Genomic DNA, 25,093 nt, shown 5'->3' on the forward strand with positions numbered 1-25,093 from the left:
AGGTGTGCTATCTCGTCAAAAGGGCCTTTCTGTGTGGAGTTTGCATGTTCTCCCCGTACCCCCCAGGGGGTTCCTCCGTACATAACCCCCCACTAAAAACATGCAGAAGATCGTCATCCGACCAGTGACGACAACATCTGAAGTTGGTCCCTGGGCGCTGGAAAGAAAAAGCGACCACTGCTCCTGGCCTGCCCCCTGGAGGAAAGGACAAGCCTGGATGGGTCAAATGCAGAGGACATATTTCACCGGCCACCGTCAGCATGAGTGTGTGTTGTGGCCGCATGCATGTGTTGTAGTGTTCGTGTGACAATAAAGACGGGCTTCCGTCTGAAATCGTGTTTTTTTCAATGCGGCAGTTTTGCCGGATCCGCAACGCAGCCGTAACGTATCTGGTGTACATTGCCTGTACGTCTTTTTTGCACTATTGCTTTTTTGCTGCATCAACACAGAGGAGTGTAACCTAACATTAATCTGACTGACTGACTGTGCTTGCAACAAAAGTGCGCATTGCGCATGAATGTGACACGTCTGACAGAGGCAGCATAGTATTAACTAGCCAGCCCATACAACACAATATTGTGTTTTTATATATTAGGGCCCCTAAGCTGGTGGGGGCCCTAAGCAGCCGCTTAGTTCACTTATGCCTAGGGCCGGCCCTCAAGGCTCACCCGCTTCACAGGCTCACAATGTGTGTGTGTGTGTGTGTGTGTGTGTTTGTGTGCGTGTGCGTGTGTGTGCCTGCGTGTGTGTGTGCCCGTGCGTGCATGTGTGTGTGTGCATGCGTGCGTGTGTGTATATATACACATTGTTCTATAATAGCTGACTACTACTAATATTTTATATATATTATTCTGGATTTTCTTTTTTCTCCCATTCTCTCCCTAATTGTACTTGGCCAATTCCCCCTGCTGTCCCAGTCGTTGCTCCAACCCCTCTGCCGATCTGGGAAGAGGCGTAGACTAGAATATGCTTCCTCCGATACATGTGCTAGCTGCTTCTTTTCACCTGACAGCAAGGAGTTTCACCAGCAGGACATAGCATGAGGGACAATCATAATATCCTCCCAGTTCACCTCTCCCCGAATAGGCGCCCGACCGAGCAATTAACATCTGTAGTTGCATCTGTATGTCATTATGGTCCTGTTCATCTTAATAATCCTTTAAATAAAGATTTGACATAGAACCACAGAATATCTATTTTTATTTCATAATGGACATTAATAGATTAAATGCAATGATATTTAAATTAAAATGTTTTAAATTTTATTTTATTACATTTTCCACAGCTAAAACATTTTACTACAGCAACCAATGAAAAATGAATTCAAATCTTGTCCTATTGACCAACATAAAAGTAAACAATAATCAGATCTATAATAATAATGACAACCATAGAAATAATAATAGTCAATACACAATAATTGACTGTGTGAAAATTTAAGTTTCTTAAATTCTATACATAAATACAGTAATTGTGAGCCTCCAGTAATGTAAGCTCCCTAACAAATACATGTCAGCCTAACATCTTTGATGATTTACATACATCCTAATGTTTTTAATTGTAATAATGCTTGTATTGCTTGTATATTGCTAAAGAACTACAGTAGGCTACATATCCTTTTGATTATGAAAATGATTAGTTATCCAAAACAAACAACCCACACAATTACTGTTAGGTATTGGAGCATGTTCAGTGAGCACACTTTGCTCAGCTGCATTTCATTTCATGCCAACGCTTGTGTGCCGTATTTGCTCACAAGTTGAAACACCCAAAAAGGAGGCAAGTTTTGTTTGTTGTTGTTGTTGTTGTTGTTGTTGTTGTTGTTGTTGTTGTTGTTGTTGTTTTTGTTGTGGTTGTTGTGATTCAACATGTTATTTTGTGTCACTTAAATGATTTCTCAGTATAGAACATGGAAGACTACAATTTCAGACGAACCACAGTTGTTCATCAAATGTATTGAGAGATTAGCCCTTTTGCAAGTCCTTTGGTGAAGATTTAACTTGATTTAACTTTAGCTTGATCTGACATGCAAAAGGAAGGTATAGGATATATACTGTACATATCCACATAACGATGTTTGCGCTGTTGACACACCAGGCAGGACGGATCTACAGATTTATGTTTACACCAAATTCTCCATCTACACTTCTCACTATTTTTGCAACAGAAACCAGGATTCATTGGACTACTAGTGTCAATGTGTTCTGCAGTCGTCCATCTGTGGTGTTCAAGGTTCAACGAGTTGTGAATTCTTAGATGCCCCCACAATTCACATGTTCATGTCCTCTGAGCTGCCACCATAGGTTGTGACCCGCCTGTTAACCTGAACACGTGTCATCACCATTTTTCCCTATGATCTCTCATTCTGTAAACTCTAGAGTCTAGACGTTAGTCTGCCGAAATCCCAGGAGGTTGGCTGTTTCTGAGACGCTGAAACCAGCATGTCCTGTGCCAGTGATTATACCGTGTGTGCTGTCTTCTGCCATTCAAACTGTAGTTGAACCTCTCGGTCCAGTCTGCGTGCTTTATACCCTGAGACACTGTCACACGATTCACTGTCTGCAGGAGTGAGCTTTTTACATAAAACCGCAGTGTGTGTATGTGTGTGTGTCTCTACCGGTATATATTAAAATAACATACTGTATATGATATCTATCAACATCACATCATTGGCTCTCATCACGAGGCACCGCAGCACGCTGCCATAACAGCATACTTTCTGTTCATTTGCCATTTTTACGGCATCAACGTGCCACACCCAATTTTTGTGGCATCTAATGTCAATGATCCAAAATGGCTGATAACATTTTAAAATAGTACAAAATGTTAGTGTAATTTTCCAGTGTCTCCTCACAACTTGTACAGTAGGCTACACACGTGAAAATACCTCCCTCTCTCGCGTTCGGCATGCTTCATGCCTTCAATTTCACTGAAAATGAAAATGGATGATGGAGAAAAAACCTCTCTCCAGGTTTTCAAGTAACAGATTTGGTTACTTGGTTTCATTGTAAACATGTTAAAAAGCCACCTTCAGTTCAACTCATTCCAAGTCTCTTAGTCTACTGGTAATAGTAGCGCTAGCAGCAGTAGAAGTCCTAGCAGCAAGCTTGTTCCAGCTTGGTTGCCTCCTAAAGCCACCTTTCATTTGGACATATGCACAGAGGAATGTTTTCTCCTCAGATGACACTCCTTCAGGAAAGATGCCTGCTTGCATTCTTTAATCTGTGCTCTAATATTTGGATTATTACAGAAGTCTTTAGGTTAGCCGTACTGACAAATTCACAAAGCTGTAGAAAGACACTTTCTGTTCAATCCACAATTTATCAGTAAAAGGTTGTCCCATACTTCTTCTATTCTCTATTCTATGGTAAAACAGTGACACCTCTATGGCCGAGACAGAAGGCTGATGATGACCTGCTAACCGAGAAAACCTCTAAAAGTAATGCAGTTAGCTGGACTGCCCCGTTACACTGGAGGGGTCTGGCTCGCATTTCAGCTTCAGCGGCAGCTCTGTGGCATCTGACGCAGGCACGAGGGAGGATGACTGAGGAGGGGTGGGGCTGTCAAAGCCCTTATCCATCCTCCCGTCTCCGTTCACCCTCTCCTCGCCGTGCCCTGGCGGGGACTCGTGCGTGCGCATGTGCTTGGCCAGGTGGTCGTTGCGCATAAACACTCTGGGGCACAAGGCACAGCTGAACTTCTTGGCACCAGTGTGCGTCTGCAGGTGGCGCTGCAGTTCATCGGAGCGAGTGAAGCGCTTCCCGCAGAAGAGCCAGTTGCAGACGAACGGCCGGTCCCCGCTGTGCCAGCGTAGGTGAGCCTTCAGGTGGGATGTCTTAGCGTAGGCTTTGCCACAGCCGGGGATGTGGCAGTTGTGCATGTGCTTCCTCCTGCTGTCGTCAGTACTCTGACCCAGCTGTTCGGCGTGAACACAGTTAGGGCAGCGGCACACGGCCTGGCCGCCGCCCCTGGATGAGGAGCGACGCTGGGTCTTGGGGCGGGCCGAGGCGGCGCTCTCCTGTGGCTCCTCCAGGGAGAACGGCTCTTGCTGCAGCATTTCGGGAGCCAGTGGCTCCATCTTGAAACCGTCCTGGGGGAAGAGGTGAGCAGAGTGGGAGGCTGGGCCGAGCTGAGCCTGAGACAGGGTGCACAGCTGGGGTTCAGAGCCATAAGGCCCTAAAGACGACTGCAGTCCCATGGAGCTGCCTACACCCACTGAAGGCAGCCCCACACTCTGCCCCGACTGCAGGTCCATCCAGCTCCCCGGTCCGGGGTGAAGGTCCCACCAGGAGGCGATGTTCATGTCTTCTGAGCTGCCACCAGGTGGTGCTGTCCGTAACCAGGGCTCATAAGGGTGGGCCATGATAGCAGCTGATGCAGGTGCAAGGCTGGTGATGAGGACTGCTGCTCCAAAGTGTTGTTCTGTATCGAGTGGGTAGTGCTGAGAAGATTAACACATAGTGGGATGACCATGCAGTGGAAAAACCTGCAAAGAGAAAGAACACAGATTATAATCTCTTCTACAAGATCCACTCAGCCTTTCTCACTTGCTCACATCTTAGCGAAAATGCTTGACAGTGACTTCATGAAACACTGCACGCATTGGCTTTTGAAGAGGCGTTGAAATAACTCAAGAGCTGATGATCTAATCTGTAATGAACCCAAATCCTCCGACCTACCACATTTAAATAACCAACCCCAAGCACACCCCCCTCATTGCCATGGATACCGCAGTTCTCACGCTGCGTGGCCGCGGAGACAGAAGAGAGGGGGAGAGAGACGTGTCCAGGCAGAAACCTGCCACATGCATCCGCTGCCAGGTACTTCCCATGGAGGACAGTCAAAGACAAGCGCAAAGAAAACAACATCATCGGCCCTGTGCAGAGGCAGAGGCGGAGGGAGATAAATACTAGTGAGGTGGGGGGGGAGGGAGGAGAGCGAGGAGGAGTGTTGACAGCAGAGCAGTTTGGTAAAGGAAGAAGATCCAGGGAGGTATGGCTGCAGGCCAAAGTCTATTTGTACGTCTCTGAGGTTTGTGGAGATGAAGCTTGGCAGACAGGAGAACCAGTTTTTTATGAATCACACATGATTTACAACAACAGCCCTCCAGGCAAGTTACAAAAAGAGCCCCGTAAAACGCCCCGCCTCTTACACACTGGCGGCAGAAAGCACCAACACTTGGAGACTGACGGCATTCAGGAGCCTGAGAATAGGAGTGCAACAACAACAAGAGAACTATTACTTTATGTGTATAATTATGGGCACATGCTCTGAAACGGCATCCTGTCCAGGTAGGCACCATCCAACACACCTGAACAGTATTGTTCAACACACTCACAGACACACGCAGCAGACGCGACACAAAGCTTGTTAAAATTCAAGAAGTTGATGGAAGCTTATGACAAGAAGCGACCAACCTGCAGGACCTGCGCTCGGCTCAAAACATGTCCCGGGCCCCAAACAATCTGTTGACTTCCAACACCCCCCACCACACCCCCGTCCTCGAAGATCTACAATTATCTTTACTGCAGGAAACAGTAAAGTAGTCTGAAACTTCAGAGGTTGGTATCTTCGTCTTGAGATCACAGGGTGTGATACCATATCTGAGATGGCAAACTGCGTAAAGGTCAGTCAGCACCAAGAGGTCGAGTGGCAATGGAAGATGTACATCCTAGAAGCAATGGAGCCGGGCAAGAGCATGCAAACGGTTCAACAAGAGCCTGCAGCTTGACACTGAAGGATCCCCTCTGTAGATCTCACTTTGTTGAGTCAATACAGCCAGAACAGCAGGATTAAGAATGATGCATTACACTTGCTTCCCAAAGGCACGGCACTAACCCTCTCCAACTCCAAGAGGTGCCTTCTTGTTGTAATGAAATCAAATAAAGCAATTAGTTTGGAATTCCCTAATGAAAGGTCTAGTGTTAAAGGTCAAGCTGATTTATTTTGTGTCGCCCTGGAGCCAGAACTACTGCTCTGTAATTTTTGGGGAATGCAAGTCAGACGCACAGGGTCCCTCTTTTTTTTTTTTTTTTGCGCCCCTTCCCTCTCTGACATAACCGTAAACAAAGACAGCGGCATCCTCCTCCATTCACAAAGTGCTGGTAGCACTTGGAGCTCCTGAGGGAAACAGCTGGTGTGGGGCCTCAGGGGCCGGCAGGCTGGGAGGAGGAGGACGTATAGAGCGACGACAGCACTCCGGTCATAAAACCTGCCCGACCAAGACCCAGCACAGCCCCCGGTTTACAAGTCTGCCATCGGGAAGAGGCACAGAGAGGGTGAAACTTTTCTATTTTTTTCACCCAGCGACTGTGAAGAGAAAAGAATGTACAATATAAGTGCAGTGTATCTGAGTTAGAGCAAGGTACACTTTAAGCGTTACTTCTCATGGTGGGGTTGATGGGGCCGCTAACTGGTAACCTCATCCAACAAATGTCACCCTGTTTTCAGACTCCTCACTGCTTTATTGGAGGACTTGGGAAAACGTCAACATTTTTCCAGAATCACGTACTGGCCCAATTTAACTGTCCCACGACCCACCTCGGCTCATCCCAGACTTTGCAGAACGCCGTTAAAATGTTAACACTGGCTGTCTGTGGACACTCCAAACACACCGGGGTCAAATGGCATCTGCAAAGTAATTTGTAGTTTGTTTTAACCTCCTTGGAGTACAAGATGGGTGGGGTTGGACGCATCAATCCAGATAGTGTCAGGTTAAGTTGTCAGAAATGTGTACACACATTTTGAGTCTTAAATACATTTCTTTCGGGAAAGTCAAAACGTTCTGGATGGCCCTGGGTGGACAATCCCTCACATTCTGTATGCATGTTAAAACAATCACAAATAATTATTTGGAGAAAAACTATATGACCCAAGTCTGACTCCAAACTTGTAATGGTAAGCTAACTTGACAAAGATAAGCTGAAACAGTAAATTCACTGCATTTTAGAATTTACAAAATGTTGTGACCTAATTTTGAACCACAATGTGATTTGCACAACTGAGATCAGATAAGTTACTAACGTGTAGAGCTTGACATGGATAGAAAATCACTAGATTCCCGGGTGCTAAGAGTGATCGGTCTGGTGCAGTGATAGTTTACATATGGATGACAGCTGCACATCCCTGGTAATTTATGAGTGTCTGTGTGACATTGGTGCATTCATTATTCCATGAAATGCATTCTCTGGCACATAGTTTGGCATATTTTGTCCTTTGTGTTGCAGTAGCTTTTAAGACAATTTATTTTATAACACAACTCAATGGAAAGTAAAAGAAAGGAGAAAGAACGACAAATCTAAATATTTGTGTTGAGGGGAGCTATCATCACCAGTCACTGTATATAGTTATATACAATAGTTTGTGTCAATTATGACACTCTTGGCTCTTTATTAAAAATCCATGCACATAACACAAAAAACTGACAACAGTTCATTCTCAAGAGTAACACAGTCACACAGTGTCCTTAAATAGTACATTCCTTTCAAATATGGACGTGTGATTGTTCAAAATGTTTAAGTGTTGATGTTGTTTCAGTGTTTATATCTATGTTTCACTGTATCCATGTATGTTCGTAGTTAAACATGGACAAGATGTACAGGTTTTTATTCCAAAAGATTTACAATACCTGAATTACGTATATTATTATTATTATTATAACTTACATTGTATTGTGAGGCTTGCATGGAGCAGAACAGGTGTCAGGTATAAGACATCTTTGGGAATTAAACACTGTGTATACAGGGCCAGGGGTGTACTGGTAAATACAGAGGTGGGTAAACTATCCAAAGGGATTAGTTGACCCACCTTGTTTCCCCTGTTTCACTGATTGATACAGTTGATCTGAAAATAGGTGAGTAAATGCTCTGTCTCATTTCAAAGAGGTTGGTCAACTGTGTTTACCCTCCACTACGCCCCTGTGTGTATATCATTAACCATGCATCACTCTGATTATTGCTTCTTCTTTTTTAAACATATGGCCTTATATAATCAGTTGTATTTGAAATAATGGTCAATCATTAGGTCACAGTTCTTATCCCCAAATCCTTGGATATGCGATTAATAAAAATCTAGCAGTATCAAACTGTCCAGCTTAATGTACAATGTGCAGATTAGTTTAACAGATAGCTTTTCAATTACTTTCTACGCAATAATTTTAGTTTATTGGGGTGTCCCGGTGCTGGCTCACCTGGTAGAGCGCCTACCACCAAGGCTTAGTCCTTCGCTTGGCCAACCCGGGTTCGAATCTGACCCATGGACCTTTGCCACGTCATCGCCTCTCTCTCTCCCCACCCTTCCTGTCAATCTACTGTCCTGTCCAATAAATAATAATAATTTGGATGTATTAACATAATTGTATTTTGTATGTTTGTGCATAGTCTACAAAACTACTATAATTTCATAGGAAACCTGAGGAAAGATCCAGGGGAACCTGAAGACGTCTACTGCAGTCTAATTATATTAATAATGATGATATTATTGCGAGAAATGATCACGAGGAACACTAAAAGAAGAGTGCAACAGTTACACCACTTAAAAAATTAACAGCAGCATTATGGTACCAGATTTTGAAATTCAACAGCACTATCTTACAGACTTGATTCATTTACTGTAGCCTATATGACTGTGATTCATTTACATTTGATTTGAACTAACATCAGAATCAAATCAAATAAAGCCTAAATGGTGTCTCTATATTTACCCTTCTAAACATTACACTAGGCTACTTCACATTTGAAATTGACCTGGTAAATTGAGCTGGTAATAGGCCTGCAACCTTTGCTGCAATGACAAATGCTGTCAGTTAAATCCAGTCCTTGATGTCATGTCATACCTGAAAATCTGGACCTTCATGTTCACCCAATTACAGCTAATGTGAACCGTGTTACCCGGAATGAACAGATCTGCGCTAAACACCAACACACATAGGCTACAGACAGTGTAGCGGTAGCCAGATGCAAAAAAGTAGCAGTAGCATCAATTCAATAACACATGCGCGCACGCACGCATACACGCACCGCGTACACACACACACACACACACACACACACACACACACACACACACACACACACACACACACACACACACACACACACACGCGCACACACACCGCACACACACCACACACACACGCACACAATTAAGATTATTACTCTATCCATTGTGACAAACTTTTTCTTTTCAATACTGTGATATTCCTGCTTTATTCCATGAATACGGATTTTAAAGCGCGTGGTAGCCTACTCAACAGTGCCAGTGCGTTTATTGTATAGCTTATAGAATTTTTGGGTCTCCTACATCATTATGATAGCTACTATGATATTCCTATATGGAAAAAGTTGTGTCGTTTCTTTGAATAATTGGATCATTGTAAAATGTAGGCTATTATGGGATTATTAGCGGCTACAGTTCTTTTTTCCAAGGGTTAATGACCTTCCCGTTTATAATTCAGATAAAGCAAAGCAATGCATCATTGCTATAGTCTGTTAGTCTAGACATGGTCATCATAGGCTATGGTGAACCACAATACATTTTAAAGTCATGCGTTACCTGTTTATCCTTTCGGCTGCGCGCTGCTGTCGTTTATGATCTTTTTGGAATAAACGCAAGTCGCTTCTGGAAAAAACCTTGGGGGCGTCTCAGCTCAGCTCTGCTGCTTCTTCCCTTCCAACAGATGCGCACAGACAAATAATATCCTCATATTTCATCTCATTTTCTCCATCGCAAACTGCCCAGGTGAAGCAAAACTCTGGGCGTCTTGGCGCACAGGTAAGCTGTCTTCTCAGCAGTGACTAACTTTATGATAGGTTAGGTTATGTATCTTGACTTGAGAGAGGCTCCTCCCTCTGCTGAGTGTCAGTCCACGCTTTGAAGATGCGCCCTCGGCAGGAGGTGAGGAAACCGCGTGCTTTGAAAACAGGCTGATCAATGGGGAAATATGTCTGCCAAAAAAATCGTCGTCTACTCTAGTGGTTCTCAAAGTGTGGTCCGGGGACACCCAGGTGTCCTTGAGGGTGTTCCATGATGGGGGCAGCAAAAAGAGGAATAATTTATTTTCACTATAATTCCAAATCCATCCTTAAGTAACACAATGACAAAATGCATTTTTGGTCATGGGTTTAATACACTTTCTGTAATAAAACATCTAAAAGCAAAAATCTTATCAGATGGAAAACCCTGGGGCAAAATATCAAGTGGGGGTCCAGTCCGTGGCAGGCCCGGTTCTACGGGGGTGCAAAAGCATGCATTGCACCCTTATTTTAATTGTCCGCATGCTCAGTTGAAAAGTAAAAAAAAAAAAAAAAAAAAAAAAAAAAAAAAAAAAAAAAAAATTTTTAAATAAATGCTACAGCTGCACACTTACTGTTTAAACTTGAATTATCGTTGTTGTTTTTCTTTGTTCTTTGATGTGATTTTATGGCTTTTTGGCACCTATATGTAACCTTTTAAGGTTGAGATAATTGTATTATCATTATATGGTCCAAAATTTCAGTAAAGCACTTGAAACACTTGAAATATTCTTGCTTGGGTGGTATCATTCTACTTGAAATGATGGTCAAATGCATTATTTTTAGTAAAATAACATGTCAAATTTTTCGGGCGGCCGGCCTTCGGCCGGCCACCCGAGTGGGCCCGGCCTTCGGCCGGGCATCTGCACCCCTTCCTATCTTGGATGCACCCTTAGTCATCTGGTTCTGGAACCGGCCCTGGTCCGTGGTCTAATTTGTGTCCGTTTAGTGGTCCTTGATGTGATTTTTTTTTAATTGTCTTCCCCCCAGTCCCCCCCCATTTTCTCCCCAATTGTACGTTGCCAATTCCCTGCTGTGTCCCTATCTGGGGAGAGCTGTAGATTATCACATGCTGCCTCTGATACATGTGCAGTCGCCACATGCTTCTCTTCACCTGACAGCGAGGAGTTTCACCGGCAGGACGTAGCACGACGTGGAGAATCGTGCTATTCCCCCCCAGTTCCCCTCCGCCTCGGACCGGCGCCCCGACCGACCGACCCCGACCGTTGCCCGACCGAGGCAACATGGGGCACAAACCTGTGACCCTGATGTCGGTAGGCAGGGAATACCCGGACGCCAGTGACGTGATTTTTTTTTTAACCTCTACAGCCTTGGCTCAGTGGTTCCCAATGCAGGGTCTGGGGACCTGCTGGGGTCCTTGAAGGGCTCCCATGAGGGTGCCAATGACAATTAATAGTTTGCCTTTACTGTTATTTCCCTCACTAGAAGAAGACACAGCGAGATTATATGTAGCGACATAGATGCATTTACGACTGGCTACTGCAAGACAAGGCTATAGAGTAGCGCAGAGATGACGTAGTTTTGTAGGCTGACCTGTCGGTGAAGCTCCCCGCTGTTGGGTGGAAAAAAAGCGGCTAGCAACTGCACATGTATCGGAGGAAGCGTGTGTGTCTACGGCTCTCCCCAGATCGACAGAGGGGGTGGGGCAGCGACTGGGGCAACAGGGGGAATTGGCCAAGTACAAGAGAAAAAATGGGGGGGGGAAATCAATCAAAATCAGAAAAAAACATACGCTTCAAAATTCATAAAAGTGGTCGTCATTTGTGAAGATTATCTTACTGAACAGAAAGGTCACTGTTTCATAAACTTTTGTTAACCTTATTTCAAGCATTTAACCAAAATCCCATTTACTTTTACACCTAGGAACCGGAAATGCTAACATCCGGACTCATTCCTGCAGTACTCTATTGCAAGTGCTGTATGGCTTTATCGTCAAAGGGCTAAACTAGCATGTAGGTAACATGTCAGATATACATTATGGAATAAATTGGAACTGTGACAATCACTGGAAAAAGATACAATTGGCCCTCTAAATCACTGCATATTGCCTGTTCGTTATACTTCACATAATTAAACACAACAGTTTAACTGTTTAAAATAATTAAAACTTTACAACATACAACAGTACAATTAACAACAGTACAATTAAATAAAATATCTCTACATGGCCGTTCTTCCTGCATACTTTGTAAAAATAGTAAAAATCACTGTTATCTCCGCTCCTACAGTATAAAGTCATAGCAACAAAAAGATCAATGTATCCTTTTGGTCTATCTATTTTCCTTGACATGATGAAAAGGTTTGGGAACCGCTGTCTCAGAATATTTAGAATATAGGCCTAACAAGGACAATCATTCTTTCTATGAGGGCATGCAAATGGATAAATAGCACGAAAATTGAATAAGCTAAAAAAGATAACTTTCTACTGCTGTAGTTTCCCTATCTGGCTGCACAGTGCCATGTCAACAGATGCCAACTGTAGCCTGTGGCCTTGGTGAGATGCTTACAATAACAACAATAAACGTTATTGCTATAGCACTTTTCTGACTCTGGTACAAAGTGCTTCACAATTAAAAGAACAAAAAGACAGTTATGACTGGTTCTGTATGTGTGCCTCAAGATAGATTTTTCCGCTCTGTCTGTACAGCGTTGGCCGTGTCACATGGACAGGTGGAGGATCAGAGGAGGGTGCCTGGAGTCTGTGAATCAGATAGTTGAGACCTGGAAATCCTTTAATTGCCGACACTCCTGAGACGTGGTTTGGCTCGGGCCGATGCAGAGATTGAGGATTTTCATACATCACCTCTGTTGCTACAGCGGCTTGTTTCATTTAAAAAGTAGCCTATCAGGCGTGTCCTGTGCTTTTCACACAGGACAGTCAATGAAACGTTCAAACACGCTCCCTTTAGTTTAGTGAAACGGTGCATGTATGTGTGTGTCATATGGGAACAAACACAATCCTAATTGTACTGTGTGTGTAATTTGACGAATTTGAACTGCTAAAAAGACACGGAGAGTGTGTGCCAAAATATGCTGAATTTCTTCCAAGTTGTGAACATTGATACATCAGAGCGTAATGGATTACAATGGCCGTGAGTGTGCATCGCACATTTAATAGTTTATCATCGTCTTCCTTTGAGGCTTTTTATTTTGTCTCCTCGCTGAGTTAATTCCTTTCCTGTCACAGCATGTTGGTGGAGCAACTTCAAATCAACTGACAAACACAGACCACAGACAGACCGGCGGGAAGTGGCTTCCTACCATCCCTGCTCTCTTTCTCTGAAGCAGCACTTTTGAAATGCTGAGCTCAAACCGATTAGGCCACACGACGCTCATAGAACGCTCTCACCGGCTCGAACCGAGCAGCAAACATTGACAAAATATTGAATCAGCAACAGCTTTCCTTTGAGAAACAGAGAGCGATCAAACAAAATCAGACCGACTGAGATTTATTTGAACAGAGATGACAATTGTAGTCCACTATAAGCATTCCCCCGCCTTTTAGCGCAGCAAAAAGGCGGGGAATGCTCACACAGAAAGAACTGCAGCGTTGAATGCCCAAGTGAGTTATGGAAATGTTGATTTACTTTGACAAATTAGTTGCTGAGACGAAAGTAAAACTCATCAGACAATATTACTGAGCAGGTAGCCCATCTTGAGCTCGGCACAAAAAATAGTTCCTGATGTTGCTGATCTTTTTTTCTCCTAAATACTGGGCATTTGACATGGAGAAACATATTTTGCCTTTTATAAAATAGCCTTTTGGATTGAAACCCTTCAATTGCTTTCAATGTTTGATCTGCTGGTCTACTCTCAGCGTAGTGTACATATACACATACAGTAGAGGAGAATTGAGGACCACACACCAAGCATAAATGGTGTTTACCGATGGCTTTAAATAGTCATGCATATTTCCTCATGGGTACAATGCCGCACAATCTAAAAAAGACAGTTTAATAACATTTAATTACGGTGCAATTACAAGTGGGGGGCTTACAAATTTGGCTAATGATTTAAACCTGTTTAGATAGCTTGTTGAACAGTTTGTCAGTGGTTGCATATTTTTCTGTATATGTCTTTACGCTGCGTACGTATGCTTGTGTTTGTGGTTCCTCAAACACTGCTTTGTTTTTGCAAAGAGTTACTGTTAGGGACGGGGCAATATATATCGAAATTCAATATATCGTGAGATTAGCTACATTTACGCTCTCCACCCAAATTGTATTATTTAGCACTTTGTAACAATATTTTTAAATTGTTGTTTACATTCTAGCGAGCCAATACAATATTTTTGGCTCAGAAATAACCATAACTCTGCACAATGATACCTTGTTGCCATTGCACTTTTATGTATTGGATCGTATCATGGTTGTATCGAATCCTATACCCCATATTGTGTATCATGAGATAAGTATGTCGTTCCTAGTTACTGCTGTAGGGTGGCAAAAAAGTCTGAGATAAACTGATGATTTCATCTGTCCTACAGGCAAGACCTTTGACCTTTAGATGTTATTATGTAGCACCAGTTCACCTCACCTCACCTGTGTTAGTTCCCACTCAATAGTAGCTCAATAGTATAAAATTAAATTAAATCATCCATACAGCGGTCCTGAGACTGCTGTATGGATGACAGAGTAAATGACCAGAAAAGGGAGAAAATGGTTTAATGGCGATGAATCAGTCCATATTGTCTTTTTTATCTTACTGGAACCAGTGTCACCGTCCTACACACCCTACACTCACTCTCTCACTGTTCATTAGTATCTATTGTATTTTTTAATTATAGTTATGAGTCAGAGGCAGGAGATGTTGCTTGCGTCTGAAATATGAGATATCAGCATGAAAACTCCAGCTTATGTGTTTGATTTTATTGTCTATATGTGTACAACTTAAGACTTTTTCTTTGAAGGACACATGTTGTGTAAATACATAGTGTGTTCCTACCAAATACAGTAGGTTCTGGTTCTGTCTCTGCGGCCGCATGCTGGTGTGGTTTTGCTCTACTCCCACGGGAACGACACCGCTGTCCCAGACAAATCCTCCTGCCAACACGCCAGCCTCCAGAGAGCTAGGCCGGCTAAAGCCCCACTTCCCCTCTGGAGGCAGGGGAAAAAATCTAAACAAAGTCAACAGTAAGCACCTAGTAGTCAACTTCCTTATCCTTGTTAATTATTCAAAATCCCAGTGGAGAGCCCGGCCCACAGTTGTCTTCTGACTCCCCTTCTTTTTTTTTCTCATGCAGGCACTCACTCACCGCAACGGCCCCCCTCTCCTCCTGCCTCCCCTTTCAACTTCAAACCCAGTCATTTCTGCAAGCTGCGCTTTGATTGTACCAAACACCTGTATTTTTCGAGGAGAGACTTCCTTGCGAGCCCCCGCCTCCCATCTTTGATTGTTAAACAGCAGTGGCGCCGTCATTACTGTCTGTGCGACTGATGCCGCCCAGCTTCCCCTCCCATCTTCCACCTCTGCCTTTTAACCGGAACTTTAATTGCTCAGGGAGAATTTGGATTGCTTTATTTTATCTAATTTTAAAAAAGGAAAAGAAAAGAAAGAAAAAAGTACTTGAAGGATTCGTTTTTATGAAGAGCAAGAGAGCCAGAGAGTACTGAGCCTATAAAACTTGAAATGGCCCTGCTAAATTTATCTGATGAGTGTACTTAAACACTGATTTTCTACAGTTGTTGAAACCTATAAACTGAGCAATCAGTGCAAAAATTCCCTCTGACTCGCTGTGAGATGAGGGGATATTTCCATAACCCTCCCAACAAAAAACAAAAGACAAAACAAAACATAAGGCTTGTTGCAGCCAGATGGACAGCGTTCACACACACACACACACACACACACACACACACACACACACACACACACACACACACACACACACACACACACACACACACACACACACACACACACACACACACACACACACACACACACACACACACACACACACACACACACACACACACACACACACACACACACACACACACACACACACACACACACACACACACACCACCCCAGGCAGACAGATAGGCAGGCAGACAGACAGACAGACAGACAGACAGACAGGCAGGCAGACATGCAGACAGACAGGCAGACACAGACAGACAGACAGACAGACAGGCAGGCAGGCATGCATGCAGACAGACAGGCAGGCAGACAGACAGACAGGCAGACAGAGAGAGAGACAGACAGGCAGACATGCAGACAGACAGGCAGACAGACAGACAGACAGACAGACAGACAGACAGACAGACAGACAGACAGGCAGACAGGCAGACAGGCAGACAGACAGGCAGACAGGCAGGCAGGCACACATAGACCCAAGCAGACCCGCACAAACACCCACCCACACGCACACCTTTGCAGCAGTAATACCATGCTTTATTAGACGGCCTCCCCTGCCATCCTGTCTCCCCCCCCAGATTAATGTCCTCTGGGCTCCCCACCAGCTGTTTCCGTCCCTTAACACCCGTCATCTTCCTCCGGCCAGCCCTCCGCTTCACATGGCTGGCTTACAAACTGGGCTGCGTGTCTGGGTGAGAGAGGCTAAAGCAGACCCTCTTCAGCTTAGCAGCAAGTGTGTGTGTGTATATGTGTGTGTGTGTGTGTGTGTGTGTGTGTGTGTGTGTGTGTGTGTGTGTGTGTGTGTGTGTGTGTGTGTGTGTGTGTGTGTGTGTGTGTTTTCACTATGAAGGCCTAATGGCAGACCCATGGTCTGCATAGCTCAAACTGTATCATTGTAATTGTACATGCAGCATGGATGAGTTGATATAATCTTTGAACTTGCGTGGTTGTTCGTCGCTGCTTTAACCCAAATGAACAGGAATAGTTAAATACATTATCTACTGCATGTGTCTTGTACAGGGGTGGAAAGAGTAGTAAAACCTTGAAATGTTACTTATGTATTTCGAAGTAAAATTACTGGTGTAAAAATCTAAAGTAAAAAGTGTTTTACTAAGTAGTTACTTTTTAGAAAAGAGAACATTGTCTTTTCCATGCAATTCTAAAAGGCAGAGAGGAAAAAGAGAGTTCAAACTACCGTAGATTATTTTAATTGATGAAGGTCTTGCCGACCGAAAGCTCACCATAATAAATGTGAAATCTGTACAGATTCAAGTGTGCGGAAATTCCTTTTATATTTGTAACTCTAGTTATTTTTCCAGCACCTTGACTGAGACTTGGCTGGGTCGAGCGGTGGCCCTCCCTCAGAATTGGAAAAAGTAGAAATTACAAAATAAAGTGCACAAAGTAAAGCCCGCTTAGGCTACTCTTTTCTTCTTTGCCAACTGTGAATTGGCCAATTTACGATCATCCAGTTTCTGTTGCTCATGGAGAGCCAAAAAATATGTACTCGGAATGAATGTGATTTAAAATGTAGTGAAGTACAATACATCAGGAAAAACGTGCTTAAGTAAAAGTTAAATTACTGACTTGAAAACAGTACAAGTTCTAAAAAAAACTACTGAATTACTTTTTGCTTCTTTTTTCCCTTTCTTTCTTTCTTTCTTTCTTTCTTTCTTTCTTTCTTTCTTTCTTTCTTTCTTTCTCTAGCTGACTGTTGGAATCATCTTCCATGTGTAGAAAATGTTCCTTCACCCTGGAGTCAATGTTCAATTTGCACAAAGCAGCAGAGGGTTTCTCACAGGAAAGCAGCAGTGTAGTACAATATTTGAGTCACAGTTAAAACCATAAATAAACGTCAACGTGATTTTTTGTTGTTGCTTTCCTTGATTTGTTTGTGTCCTATGTAATTTCTGACAATTTCATCATTTAACACTGTGCTAAGTGTTTGTTGTCAAAGTGATTTGATACAGTAGCCTATATAGATGTAATTTCACATGTCTTTTCCACTCGTCTGTGTAGCTTCATTCACTCTGTGCTTGTGTGTCTGTGAGTGTGTGTATTTGTGCATACTGTATATGTGTGTGTGCGAGGTCTGTCCTGGGTGTGTCTGCCCTTGGCTCAGGTGAGTGTTTACTTCTCATGGTGTTTTTTTTTTTTTTTTTTTTTTACTGTTTGTGTGTGAGGGCAGACAGGATGTGCGATGGTTGTCAGCACGCTCCGGGAAGATGAAAGCCGCGGAGAGGGTGTGGAAGTAGCCAAGTGCCGTTCAGGTAACAGGCTGTCTACTCAGACATTTCTGAAGAATTCAAATCCTGTTGCCTTCAGCATTCCTGGTGTGCCACGAGGGAACACCACTCACCACTGCAACCACTTTTGACATTCGCTCGCCCCAAAAAAAACTCAACACCCCTCTACAAAGCTGGGCACAGCTGAGCACTTACAGGGTCCAGGTGCTCTGCGGGAGCCTTGAAATGCAAATGTTCGGACCGGGTTCACGCTTGGTCTTCTTTTTGACGTGTGAACCGCTGCCAGGCTGCTGACGTAAAACAAAAAGACGAGACAACGCAAGTCACTTTCCAGAACTCACCCAGCACTTTATTAGCAACATCTGTACACCTGCTTATAGATACACTCGGCCTGCGTGGGAACGCCCACAAAATGTTACTACGGCTGGTGCGCAAGTGGGGTAAAAGCCCCCATATATCTCAATGGGCTGACTCACCAAAGGACGGTGCTGCGGCTCTACACTACAGGATTGGGGATTCTAGAGCAGGTACATAGACATCTGTTCAGATGTGCGTTTACTGCGGTGGTTCAATCACCGATCCTGTCTGCCTGGGCCCAACTATGCTGAATGTAGAATGGGGAGAACGGGAGGATTTACCTCACCCTGACCATGCCCCCAGCCAGCTACCCCAGCGTCTATGACGAGACATCGACTGTATCTATTGACGTGATAATCCTGTCAGCCAATCATGTGCAGACAGGTCAGCAGCTTAACGTTCACATCAAACATCAAAATGGTGGGACAATTTGATCTCGTGACTTTGACCGTGGCATGGCTGTTGGGTGCCAGATGGACTGGTTGAATATTTCTGAAACTGCTGGTCTCCTGGGAGTTTATATTCAAGTTTATTCATTTAGGAAAAACCCCTTGAGATGAATCATCTCGTTTTCGAGGGGGTCCTAACAAGCAAAAACAAGATTCAAGGAAGTTACAATTTAAATCAGAAGAGACATGACAAACAAGACAAACAAGATAAAAGAGACAAGAACACTATCGGTTTTTTTCACGCACAACAGTCTCTAGAGTTTACACAGAATGGTACGAGAAACAAAAAAACTTCCTGCGAGCAGCAGTTGTGCGGATGGAAACGCCTTGTTGATGAGAGATGTCAGAGGAGAACGCCAGACTGGTTGGAGCTGACAGAAGAGCTCAGTAAACTCAGATAACCTCTTTACAACTGTGGGGAGCGGAAAGGCATCAGAATGCACAACACGTCCAACCTGGAGGCGGATGTCACTTTGGTATAGCTGATACCGCCCCAGTATTACGGAGCACTTCATTACGAACACCGTGTTCCTAATGTAAAGTGCTGGGTGAGTGTACATATCGTTACTTAACGACAGCAGTCTAGGTTTGTGGATGCAAGCTGACATACCAAGGGTGAAGTGTCACTGGCACTGCAATGCTGTTGGGCAGGTTTACATATTGCCGTTTGAATTTACAGCAAACACATCCTCTGTGAACTATTTTTGGCACAGGGGAAGAAAGGCAGCAGAGGCCGGAGGAGGGATCTCTGTCTGTTTGATGGGCTGTTGTTCAATGGGTGTTCAGTTACTGGTTTTAATGTGAGGGGTGAGTGGAAAGCTGCGGTATCAGCTGTAAGTAAATTAATTGTAGTGTGATTGTTGTGTCGGTAGATTGTCGGTCTGGGGGCGGTGAGGGGGGCGGACGGAGTGTAGTGTTAAGCCCAACGGAAGTGTCATACTCGTAATTCAAAGCATCAGTGATTGGAGACGCCCACTTGATAAACCCACTGACATACCTGAGCTGCTCCCGCCCCCACCCAGCCAATTAACTTTAACAACCAAGACATGTTTCTATAGAGGCGTTCACCCTAATTTAATTGCATTGAATAGTTGCATCTGATCATGAGGACTGGTGAAAAAGAAAATGCTGTGGCGTATTGTCTCCTTGAGGCAGTTTCTACATTGCCAAAAACCAGACTAACCAGGCCTTCACACCAAACGCGCAATCGTGGCATTCCATGGAGCATGGCCATTGTTTTCAATGAAGGATGTGGCAGTGTTCTCCTAAACAGCTGTGCACCACCTTGATTTCTCACCAGGTTTTGTGCCCAAAGTTCAACTATATTGAACTTTAACCCCCAATATGCTGGCCTGGCCTCTACAAGGCGCATCAATGGCATTTACAGGAGGTGGGAGCTTTGTAGGCGCCGGAGCACCAAAGAGTTATAACTCCACATTTAAACCATATTGGAACCTCGCCAAAAAGTCACAGGCATGGCAGATAATATCCGAAAGGATGGGTATACCAAAATTATATTGCGTTATTTACATAATCAAATGAAGCCTAGCTAGCATCATTGTCATTTTTTCAACAATGAACAACGTTAAGACCTGAAAGCATTGTCATTTAATAAACTACTGGTGACCCCACTAGACATATGGACAGGTACAAATATTTTTCTGTAGCCTACCGAGATTCCAGCTTGCTGTCACATTCTGCTTGTCAGTCATCTTCAGTCCAGTTCTTCACTATCTCTCTCTCGTTTCCCACCAGTCACCAGGTGCTATCCATTTCTCCAATCAGCCTTATTGATCAGATCGTCTTGTGAGTTTCCAAGTTCCTTCAAGCCTTGTTTCCTGTGTTACCTGTATCCTATTTACTGGACTTGTGACTTCTGCCTGCCAGACTGGGCATTCTTTGGTTTGCTAGTTCCTGACAGCTTTACTGGTTAGACCATTTTCCTGTACATTGTTCTGAGCCTGCCTGCTGTTTAGGACTTTTTACCTGGTTGCCTGATCCACCTGCCTGTTTTGTCCACTCCAGGCGAAATGTCTGCTTTTAGAATAAAGACTGTTACTGGACTTTATAATACCTTGGTCTGAGAGTCTGCATCTGGGTCCTTCTCTGGTTCATACGATCTGGCTCTAACCACCCAGCAGATGGATAGTTCCTCATTGCGCGGCTCGCGAGACGCTGGCGGCTCTCGAAGCTTTAGTTGGCGGCTCTAAGAAATTGCAAAAGAAATAAAAAATACAATACAATATTACAATACAACAATACTGGTGTTGACAGTCTTGATGCGGCTCGTTAGTGGTAACATTGAAATGTTGATGATGTATGTATGTTTTTGTTTTAGTTTTTTTAGTTTTTTGTCTGAGCACATTTGTTCCCTATGTTCTGAAAATTGTAAAATAAAATATATAAAGAAATATATATATTGTAGGCTTTCTTGGAAAGGTGGGTTTTGAGTTGTTTTTTAAAAGTGAGTGTGTCAGAGTTTCGGATGAGCCTGCAGCCATCCTGTCCTCCAGCATTCCCTGAACGCCAGGAGTCTTTTACGGAATAACTGAGGTCGGAGCTGCCCAGACACCCACCAGTCACCCTTTGAAGGGATTCGCCTTGTCATTTTCACAGGGTACAGAGTCTCCAAAAGAAGGTGTGGTCCCCATTGCTCTCAATGCCACTGGCTCTCTCAGCTGCTCCCCATGAGGTCTCATTTGAATCCGCCCCACTACCTGATATGAGTCTGACGCACCTGCTCTAGATGACATGAAATGGCGGTCAGAAGTTTATCATAAACGCCTCAGTTTCCAGAGGGGTTACATCCCCTCCAGACCTCATATGTGTCCCTACCAAAATCAAACCTACGCCCTTGAACACAGCCAACTCCACTCAATTGGGATGCAGTGGGATGCTAAAAAATGCAGTTCCTCCAATGGCCACTTGAGGCTCGCTGAAAGATAATCATTATCCATTCAACTGCCCGAGTGACATCACTTCCAGGCATGGCCGTAACTAGCTATGAGAACGGGGAGGTCCGGACCTCCCCTAATATTTCAGCCTGCAAAAAAAAAAAAAAAAAAAAATTTTTTTTTTTTTGCAGGCCAGGCCAGGCCAGGCCACTCACTGAACAGCAGGCCAGGCGCCGCCTACTGGTTTACTAGTGGTTTTATTACTTTATTCAGGTTTAAAGTGGGTGCATCTCATTGTAATCATGCATGATGCCAATTGCCAAGCTCCCGAAGTCAGGTATGCAGGTGGCTATATGCATGGTTTCAGTTTCATGACCCAATAAGTAACAAAAAGAGGTGGTGTAAAGTTAAAAACAACATAATATATTTTATTTTATTTTTCAATCGTTCCTATCAGGAATAAATAAATGTCCCTCTGTATGTTTTTTTTATTATCGATGATGACTTTGTGTGTTGTGTACGGCTTGGGTTGTGTACCTGTGTTTGTAGGTGTCATTTTGATATGAATTTGGCTAAAGCAGTTTGTGTTTGTTAGTTACAATTATGTTGACAGGAGAGCTGAGCAGGTGGTGACATGAAAGAGAATATACTGAATAATGACATCACAACAGTATAATCCTAATGTTGATTTAAAATGATATATTACTCTAAATATGGCTAAAAAAGGGGGGCGGCGCCGCCGAATCCGCCTCCCCTTGCTGGACCTCCCCTATTTCGGAACCCTGGTTACAGCCCTGCTTCCAGGTGACCTCTTAGGTGACTACATCTTAGGTGACTACATCTTAGGTGACTACAGCACAACTACCTGATGACATCAGGCGAGCAATTGCGTGACATCATTTCCTGTTGAGTGACATCACTTCACACCATCTTCCTTGTTGCCTCGCCGATCCAGACCCAAATCTCGGGTGACATCACAGTTGGGCAATTGGAAATGCATTCAACACACACACACACACACACACAACTGCCCGACTGACATCACTTCCGTCACAAATGTGACTAAGATAAGATCACAGTTGCTCAAGTGACATCACAGTTGAGCAATTGCAAATGCATTCAACATTTGCTCGAGTGACATCACTGATGACATCACAACTGCCTGATGACATCACAGTCGAGCAGTTGTGTGACATCACTTCCAGTTGTGTGACGTCACTCGCCAGTGACATCACTCGCACATTCACCCAGGTCAACTGCCTAACTCCTAACCCCTTCCAGGTGACTACATCTCAGGTGAACTCCAGGTGAACTATCATGCTCATATTGACAAAGTCACGCATAGAAGTGGTTGCACTGTTTAAAAAAGACAGTTTTGGCCATGCATTTTGGTGGTGTCTCGTCATGGACGCGTGATCAATCAATGGGTCAGCGTGGGGGAAATCAGGAGTCCACAAACCAATGGGTGACATCCATCACACCGGCAGGACATAGCGTGTGGAGGGAGGATCACACTATTCCCCAAAGTTATTGCCCCCCACCCCCCCATGATTTTGAAATCAAATTGTATATACTTGGCGACATTTTTAATCATTCAAATTTGGCTGGGTGGTTAATTAAAAAAAATTATGTGGTTTGACAAACTTACAAAAAATATTTCTGGTTTCCAGGGGCTTTAACTTTAAGTCAGAAATAGACTTTCTATGCAATGCATGCTGGGAAGTGTATGCTAATAAGCTATCTTTCTTGAAGTCAGAATACATAAACTCAGGAAGCTGATAAGTTGAAATTGAGAAATACATGTAGCCTCCAAGGAGTAAATGATTTATATGAGTTGGTCTCACTCTTTGTCACTGCCCTGCCTGCTGGTTTGCAGCTCTGATAAACACCGAGACAAGAGGAGGCGTCATATGGGCCACATTATGCCACTACTCCACTACTGACCGGAGCTGGCCTGTACAGTGTGCACGGTTAGCTGAGCTGTGCTTACGGTCAGACGAGACGGCACAGTCAGACCTTTGGATTTTTTTTGGTCACGTGACGCGGTATCGCTCCAACAACCTGCCTTCTCCCAGCCAGCCCCAGCCTGCCGTCCGCTCGTTGCGATTGAAAAGGTAACATTTTCTCCAGCAGCTAGCAGTAGTTTTACAGTTAGCCCTATAATCAACCCTAACCCAACCCAATAATGACATTTCCCCCCGATTCGTTGACACGGAATGACAGGCGTCACTCTTGTTTCGCTCTCCAAAGAAGGGAAGTGACAGTGTGCGTCCATCGCTCCCCGACACACACACACAGGCCTTTCTCCATGATAATAAACACGGTGGTGGTGACTGATCAAATACGCGCCTCCTCTCCACAAAGCATGGGCACTGATGATCGCGCACTTTGGCGACATTATTTCCGGATTGAAAGCGATGCAGTGTTACAAATGCCGGCAAGAGTGGTAATAGAGCAAAGTGGCGGTCGGATTTGTGAAGATTATACAGTCAATAAAATCTTCTGCACAAGACTGCCTCATAATCCCTGTGTGAAAGGGATGGGCAGTGCACCGGTTGAATCTGACTTTCTGCAAGGCTGCTGGGGAAATGGATGGATCTTCCTTTTGATGCCGATTACTTTATGGTCAAAGGATTTTAGTTGTAACACACTTGGTGCTAATAATGTAAATGCTTGGCTCTCAAGATTAATTAGAATTATGGTGTGGTTATTTGAAGTAGATCAATTTAAGTTAATTAAGTGGCGATATAGACAATTTAAATTAACGGTAGCCTACATCAATTAACGGTTAGTAAATGCTTAATAAGAATGAACTAACCTGCTTAAGAGCCATGGCATAACCCAACCACAATACAGTCTGAGTCACTGAACTTCATTGGCTCTCAAACAAAAGTATGGTCCGGGTACGCCAGGGGCAGTGGTGTATAAAGTACTCGAAAGCCATAGCCTACTTGAGTAAAAGTACAGATATCTTCCCAGAAAAAGACTTTGGTAAAAGTCAAAGTCACTCATTAGAATATTGTGCTACTAGAGTAAAAGCCTTAAAGTAGCTGATATTTTCTGTAGCCTACTTAAGTAGCCTATCAAAAGTAATTTTCTGATATTAAATGTAGTTAAGTATTGAAAGTAAAAGTAGGCCTACAAGTAAATGCTGTTAAAAAACAAACAAGCAAAAGACATGCCTGGGCTTGAGTGGAAGTCTATTTCTTCTTCTTGAGTTTTATAGCGGTTGTTATGTTGCGTTACAGCCCCCAACTGGAATGGCATGTGGATTGTGTAACTTGCAATGCAAACTAGGAGCACTGATGATTGCTTGCAGGCAACCCAATTTCTTCTGATTTTACTTTGTAACTAAGATGCTTGGGGGAAATGTAGTGGAGTAAAAGTATCAATTTTATTTGGGAAATGTAGTGGAGTAAAAGTGAAAGTTGACAGAAATATAAATACTCAAGTAAAGTACAGATTCTCAGAAA

General features: G+C 43.8%; 1 protein-coding gene across 3 annotated transcripts; it reads right to left on the bottom strand.

Moving 5' to 3' along the window:
* Positions 1–1,251: 1,251 nt before the first annotated feature.
* Positions 1,252–20,906, bottom strand: sp6 (Sp6 transcription factor). 3 transcript variants are annotated; one of them, XM_083655234.1, is made up of 2 exons: positions 20,801–20,906; positions 1,252–4,486 (listed from the first exon to the last, which is right to left on the bottom strand). In XM_083655234.1, exon 2 carries the CDS (start codon positions 4,361–4,363, stop codon positions 3,449–3,451), a length of 915 nt encoding a protein of 304 aa, XP_083511360.1. In that variant the 5' UTR covers positions 4,364–4,486; positions 20,801–20,906; the 3' UTR covers positions 1,252–3,448. The 3 variants fall into 3 exon arrangements, with proteins under 3 accessions (XP_083511360.1, XP_083511359.1, XP_083511361.1); XM_083655233.1 differs by lacking the exon at positions 20,801–20,906 and adding an exon at positions 9,553–9,777; XM_083655235.1 differs by lacking the exon at positions 20,801–20,906 and adding an exon at positions 8,189–8,276.
* Between the last annotated feature and the right edge of the window lie 4,187 nt (positions 20,907–25,093).

The sequence above is a fragment of the Poromitra crassiceps genome (assembly GCF_964638095.1).
Source record: "Poromitra crassiceps genome assembly, chromosome: 19".
Classification (NCBI taxonomy): Eukaryota; Metazoa; Chordata; class Actinopteri; order Beryciformes; family Melamphaidae; genus Poromitra; species Poromitra crassiceps.